The following is a 7,164-nucleotide window of genomic DNA, read 5'->3' on the forward strand; positions in this document are numbered from 1 at the left end:
AGAGCCATTGAATTTGCTTGATGGCCAAGTATCTTTTGGCTATAAATAGGTAAGAACCCATGATTGCCAATCCATCCCAAAATCTCCAACAAGTTGAGTGAAATATAAAATAGAGAGAGTTTCTTCTTAGAGAGCTTTGTATCCTTAATAAGAAAGAAAGTTTTCGTAACTCCTATTTTATATAGTGAATTCTTCTATACTTGCCCATGGTTTTTACCCTAACTTGTTTAGGGGTTTTCCACGTAAAATCCTTGTGTTCTATCCTCTCCCTTCTTATTCTTCATTATTATTGTTCTCAATCTCCTATAATTGCAATCTTACTCTATTTGATCACAGTTCGAATTACAACACATACGACAAATTGTTTTAGATAATGATAATTATATATATAATTACCCAAAATTTAAGTTTGGCAAAAGAAAAAGTTACAAAAATAATTTATTAGTAAATTAAGAAAACTCACATTCTACGTTACTATTTTTGAAATATAAATATAATTACATATGATAAAAAGACACATGACAGTGGAATATTTGACGGGAGTCAGATCCACTGTTTCAATTATGAAATAATGTTTTTATTTAACTTCCAAATATTATCGATTTTACAAACCTCCTATATCCATAAATTACATCTAATCTTTAAAAGAATTTAGTGTTAGAAATCATCATGTTTAGCGGTGGACATATTATTCAATTTTAGAAGTTTTCTTCTCTATCTTTATGAAATTAAAAATTAAGAACTTATTTTGGTGATAAATCTCCAATTTCATTGCTACAACTTCGGTTTATTAGTGTTTACGCATTGTCTAAGCACCAAATCCAAAAATAAATTTTCTATTGGGAATTTCTAAGTGAAAATTTTTATTTATAAAATATGTTGAAGTTCAGTAATTTTTCTATCTGCTGGAATTATCTATTAATACAAGTCTATTAGGAACATTGTATGTTAAATCTGATTTTTATTTAATTATTTTAATTTGTTAGAATTATCTATTACTTGATTTTTTTATCATCTAAAAATTAACCAAAATAATCAATTCCAGTCAAACCGATCACATTGTGATGTTAATATTTTAAAAATTAAACTTCATAATATTCTTTGGCAAAAATCTCAAAAGTACATAGCCCTCAAAGAAGGTTGGATACAACCAAAATAATGCTGCATATATCATTTAGTGTCTTGCCATTCTTCAAAAGCAATGACGTATCCTTTGGTGGTTGCACAAACTTATCCTGACAATCGTCAATCTCTGTCATGGCACCAGAAGTTACAATATTGACAGCATTAAAGTCACCAATGGCCAAGTTCTTTTGGGCATTTTCAATATCACCAACAACTTCATCATAGCTCTCAGCACAAGATGAATATCGTTGATTAAGTTGAGGATTGGTGGTGGTTTTTGCCAGTGAGTTGGCTAGGGTCAAAGATTTTTTAGCATTTGTATGGGTGAGGTTTAAGGTGTATACAGCCAAACCTTTTATATTCGTAATGCCTGAAGATTTCAACAAATTTGAACAAAATGGTGGGTTTGAGGTTTTTGGACAAATGGTGGAAATGACATCGGTAGATGATGCTGCATTTGAAATTATGGTAAATAAAAGAACTTCAACGAGAGAGACAATAATGGGACAAGAGTTTTTGGCCATTTTGATTTCTTTGTTGTATACCAATATTATTGTGCCCTTAATTATTGATATGGGTCATTTGATCAAATACACACACATATATATATATGAAATTTAGAGATGTTTTTTGTTCCAGGGAGGAAAAAGGGAAGTTGTAATTAAATAGCATATTTTTAGTCTTTTGTTTGTCTTTTTGTTATTTTTATCTTCAAAAAATTAACCAAAATCGTTTCATGAATAATCACATACAAAATTACAACTAAAATAGTTTTTCTTTTGGAAAGATACAACTAAGATGTTAAAATTTGAATTTTCTTACCATGTATGATGCCAAAAACTTAGCGTATAAAATGTAACTAAGTATACCCGTCAAATTATAAAGTAGTAAAATGGTTAAGAAACCAAGTATTATCTTCTCTAGAGATAAAATGTTCGAATAGCGTCTAACTATTCATGAGTCGCCACCAATTCTTTTTACGGTGTGATTGGGCACCGAAATATAGTAAACACTTTTTAAATAAAATCATTAAAAAAATGATTTGTGAAAATTGGAGTTGAGTTTGAGAGTTAAATGTGTAAGGGGAAGGCGTTAGCACCCCTTAACACCCATAAAAAGGGTGGCTAATATTTTTTCTTTTCCCTTCAAAACCTAAATTGAAAATGTTGTTTGAAAAGTTTTTACATCCTTTTTTAAAAGGATGTCTTATTTTATTCTCATTACTCCCATATTCGAAACAACGATCCCCTAAAATAAGTGGGAGAAAATACATAGATATAAAGGAACTAAATAAATAAAAACACAATAAATTAAAAAAATATAAAAGCAATAAAACATTGTAAAATAATAATAATAATGCTAATAATAAAAGGTCGTAGATAAATTAGTATGTTCTCTCATAGTTCTTAAATACCCACTTCGTGTTAGCGCGTACTGGATTTTACCCATAATTATTGAATGGAAAAGTGGGGACTTTAGAGAACTAGGAAGTATTGTTCACCGCACTTAAAATTGTTTAGGACAAGTGTGGGAAATTTCTTAAGATATTGACTTGCTACTTTGACGTTGAGTTCGTTATTAAATGATCTAAATCCCTCAAATTATTGATATTGCAACTAAGAGCATATTAATATGCAAGACCCATTAAGTATACACTAAGTTTAGATCCTCATCTTGTTAAGAGTCCAATGTGAAGTTTAAGGTTCAAGAGTGGAATGTTTAGCCTAGACTAAAGCATTTAGAGGAAAGTTCAATTTAGAACTTGGAAGTCTTGGTCAACACGGTTGAGGTTATTTTAGGTGAGTTGGGGTAGGTTTCTAAGTTATTTACTCGTTAGATTGTTGTTGAATTGTTGATGGATTTAAACCTCTAAAGTATGAAAATTGGACATAAGGGTGTATGGATTTAAAAGACGACTTAAGTTGAGTGCTTGTGGCATTAAGAGTTTAAATTAAAGTTTATGGGCCTCTTGTGTGTCTAATGGATATAAATTCCAAAACATCATCAATAATGGAGATAAAAATGTTTTTACATAAAAGACCCATTGAGTTTAAATAAAGTTGGATGCTTATGGGGTTAAGCATCTAGTTTGCAAGTCTAAGGGTTCGTAGGTGAAAATTCTAGCCTAATTTAAAGCGAATTGAGAATACAAAAACTTTAGAAACTAAAATAAGTTTGATTTGGCCTTATGAAGTATGTTAAAGATTGTTGTGTTGTCTCCCTTTGTGAAGATAATTAATAGGCCCTAATCGTTGTTTCGGGCCAAATTGAAGTGGGGAAAGCATATAATCCCGGGGGATCGAATCATTGATTGTGAGTGGCTCAATTTTTAAGCTTTCTTTTTATAGATATACGTTAACTCTTGATATTGCTTGGAAAACTACCAATACTTAAACTTTATGACCACGTTTTCGTTATTGTTCAAACAATGTGTTTATTGCATTGAAATTTCAAGAATGATCATATTTCGACGATGATAAAAACGGGTTTCAAGTCCATGTTTCCATTAATACTTAAACGATATGTTTACTCATTATAAATTTGAGAATGTGTATGCCTTGATTCTTATTTAATCGTGTTTCAAGTTTTTAGTTTATTTTTAGTTTAAAATTTTACTAAATCGATGCTTATGGTAAATGTTGGTGATTACCCTTAAGGCTACAAGAATGTGTTTCCGTAGCGCCACCTACGGTTGTCAGGGGATTCCGTGGCTGAAAAAGGCCGTGACCGGAGATCCGAGAACCTGAGCCTAGGTGAGGACGTGGATGGAGGATTGTGATATGGCTTCGAGCCTAGGTTAACCCATGGTTGGGTGGCTCTATGTGCACATAGGAGCGGTATATTGCTACCATGGTAGGTGCTAAGTATGCGTGAGCTCCGTTTGGCCGCGTGTTTCCTTGTGGATTGGATCATGTGTGAGCTATCCTTGGGCCGTATGCTTAGTATGCTATCATGGTTGGATTGGATTGATTGGATCGGATTGGATGGAGGTTGTTATTGTGGCGGGTACTAAATATGCGTGAGCTAGTTTTGGCTGCATGATTTTTAGTCATGTGCGAGCTATCTTTGGCCATATATTTAGATGTCTTGCCATGGTTGATTGGGTACAGGTTTTTTGGCCTTACTTGTGCTTTATAGTAATATACGATTTTAACGCTGTAATTATTATTTCGTTATTGAGGTTATATTTAAACAATTTGAAGATATGTTTTATAAGATTTTACTTTTAGAACTTGCCACTCATTGAGATTTAGCTCATGTTTTCAATGTTTTCTCCCCCTCCCCCAGGCATTGGTTGAGCTTCCCGTCATTAATCGTAGATTTTCATTCTTTTCGTATGTTTTCAATTCAAGTTTGTATTTGTATAATGGGGTGCTTAGAAGTAATGAGGGTCACGCCAAGGTCATGTGTTTTGAGACACTTTCAGACTGTAATTATTTCTTGGCTAGTATCTAGTCTGATAATGAGTTCTGCCTGAAATTCTGAATGAGATTCTTAAATTGTTTGGATGAGTGTGTGGTGAGACACACTAGATAATATTTGAGTTTTTTTTTTAAAAAAAGAAGCATAGATGTGTGATTTTCTTCTATTTTCAAGTGTGGTTAATCCGTTTTTCAGGGGAGACTCTGTCGAATTTTTTAGAATTTTTGGGAAGCATTTTATAAATCTTACGTTTAAGAGGATTGTTTTAAGGAGTAGATTCACATCACGATCTAGGTTAGAGGGGAAAACTTAGAATGGGATGTGACATATCTAGCTCACTGACACGTTCTTCCATGTGGGCATCAAAGCTCGATGAACTGTCCCCGCGCTCGTAGTTAATAGTTCTTCTGACGTTTGTGTTTGCTTCCAGGGTGTCGACTCTTTCCAATAACTCTTGTATTGGTAACCCTTCGACACGGCCAGCTACCGCATCGATTATATTAGTTTTCTCAAAAATTTCTTCAAGACGAGACTCCAAGTAGCGGATGGAGTCGAGAACTTCGGCTAGGTAGAGCATCTGCTCTTCTAGCTCTGCTAGTCGGTCTCTGGGCCTGGCCCGATGGATCCACCGACGACATACTTCAGTCTTACTGTCAATTAGCCAATTTGGCTCTGATACCACTTGTCACAATCGTAACTTTCAAACACGATTGTGCGGTACTTGTTCTGCTCAATCAACAAGTCAGCCGTTCAATATTCGAAACACGTGGACAAACTCGCAGTATGATGTAGCCTCCCTCCACGTTCTCGGGAAAATGTTTTTATAAAACGGGAGAGAGAAAGTAAATAGTTGAAAACATCATGAAAAGAAAGCTTTGAAGACTGTCAATTGCAAAGAAAATAGCTTAGCTTGCAAAAAATGAGACAAGGCTTGGGTGGGGGTCGGACTACTCATGTACCCCCTATAGTACATATTGAGATTTTTGGCCTTGGCAGGCTTGCATATGAAAAAGCCGAAATGTCACACTGTGGCTCGGTGACACGAAAACGAAAGAATTAACCTAGACTACTTTCAAGACATAAAGATAAAACGATTTAGAGGTATTCGGGCATACGACCATAGGTAAATAATACCTTGGACAAGTATGCCCTTGACACCCAGCAAACCCAGGCCGCCCCTGCCCAGACCCCAGTGGTACCTCAGGTCGTACCAGACCAGCTGTCAACCGAGGCTAAACATTTGAGGGACTTTAGGAAGTATAATCCTAAAACTTTTGATGGGTCCATGGACAACTCTACCAAGGCCCAGATGTGGTTGACGTCCATAGAGACTATCTTTCGGTACATGAAGTGCCCAGATGACCAGAAGGTGCAGTGTGCAGTTTTCTTCCTGGAGGATAGAGGCACCGCCTAGTAGGAGACTACTTAGAGAATGTTGGGGGGCGACGTCAGCAAAATAACCTGGGAGCAGTTCAAGGAGAGTTTCTATGTTAAGTTCTTCTCTGCCAACGTGAAATACGTTAAGCAACAAGAGTTCCTGAACTTGGAGCCAGGCGACATGACTATGGAGCAGTACGACGCTGAGTTTGACATGTTATCTCGTTTTGCTCCCGATGTAGTAAAGGATAAGGCTGCCAGGACTGAGAAATTCGTTAGAGGTTTCAGACTAGACCTCCAGGATATCGTCCGAGCCCTCCGACCAGCCACTCATGCTGATGCACTACGCCTAGCACTGGACTTGAGTTTGCACGAGAGAGCTGATCCGTTTAAGGCTGCAGGCAGAGGATCAACCCTTGGTTAGAAGAGGAAGGTTGAGTCGCAGCCTGTCTTGGCACCGCAGCGAGACCTGAGGTTAGGAGGTATCTTCCAGCGGCATCGTCAGGAGCTTGCTGCAGCAGGAAGAACATTGAGAGAGCTACCTGCTTGTCAGAGGTGTGGAAGAGTTCATGGAGGTCGTTGCTTGATAGGGAGCGGAGTTTTCTTCAGGTGCAAGCAACCAGGGCATACCACTGACGTTTGTCTTTAGAATCTCATCCAGACTACCCCGCACAAGCCTCCCGCTTCACAGTAGGGAAGAGTTTTTACCACTACTCGTCAGGAGGCCGAGCGAGCTGGTACTGTGGTGACAGGTACGCTCCCAATCTTGGGGCATTATGAACTTGTACTGTTTGACTCTGGGTCATCCCATTCTTTTATATCTTCAGTTTTTGTTCGACAAATGGGTATAGAAGTGGAACTGTTGGGTAGTATACTATCGGTTTCTACCCCATCGGGGGCGGTCATGTTGTCTAAAGATAAAATAAAGGCATGTCAGGTAGGGGTAGCGAACCATGTGTTAGATGTGACCCTGCTAGTGTTGGACATGCGTGATTTTGACGTGATTTTAGGCATGGATTGGTTGTCTGCCAACCATGCAAGCATAGACTGTTCCCGCAAAGAGGTAGTTTTTAACCTTCCTTCAGCGGCTAGTTTCAAGTTCAAGGCGGGAGGAGGGAACTGTAGTCCTACCCAAAGTCATTTCAGCTTTGAAGGCCAGTAAGCTGCTGAACCAGGGCACTTGGGGTATCTTGGCCAGCGTGGTGGACACTAGAGAGCCAGAGGTTTCCCTATCGTCTG

The 7,164-nt window shown here is 37.3% G+C and overlaps 1 protein-coding gene across 1 annotated transcript; it reads right to left on the minus strand.

Annotated features, from left to right (window-relative positions):
• Positions 1-1,130: 1,130 nt before the first annotated feature.
• On the minus strand, positions 1,131-1,649 carry LOC127143936 (pectinesterase inhibitor-like). The gene has a single exon (XM_051079241.1). The coding sequence runs from the start codon at positions 1,647-1,649 to the stop codon at positions 1,131-1,133; it is 519 nt and encodes a 172-aa protein (XP_050935198.1).
• Positions 1,650-7,164: the final 5,515 nt, after the last annotated feature.

Source organism: Cucumis melo, chromosome 11 (genome assembly GCF_025177605.1).
Source record: "Cucumis melo cultivar AY chromosome 11, USDA_Cmelo_AY_1.0, whole genome shotgun sequence".
Taxonomy (NCBI): Eukaryota; Viridiplantae; Streptophyta; class Magnoliopsida; order Cucurbitales; family Cucurbitaceae; genus Cucumis; species Cucumis melo.

Excerpts from the sequence above, each read along its gene's own strand:
- LOC127143936 (XM_051079241.1), bottom strand. The coding sequence starts at position 1,649 with ATGGCCAAAAACTCTTGTCCCATTATTGTCTCTCTCGTTGAAGTTCTT.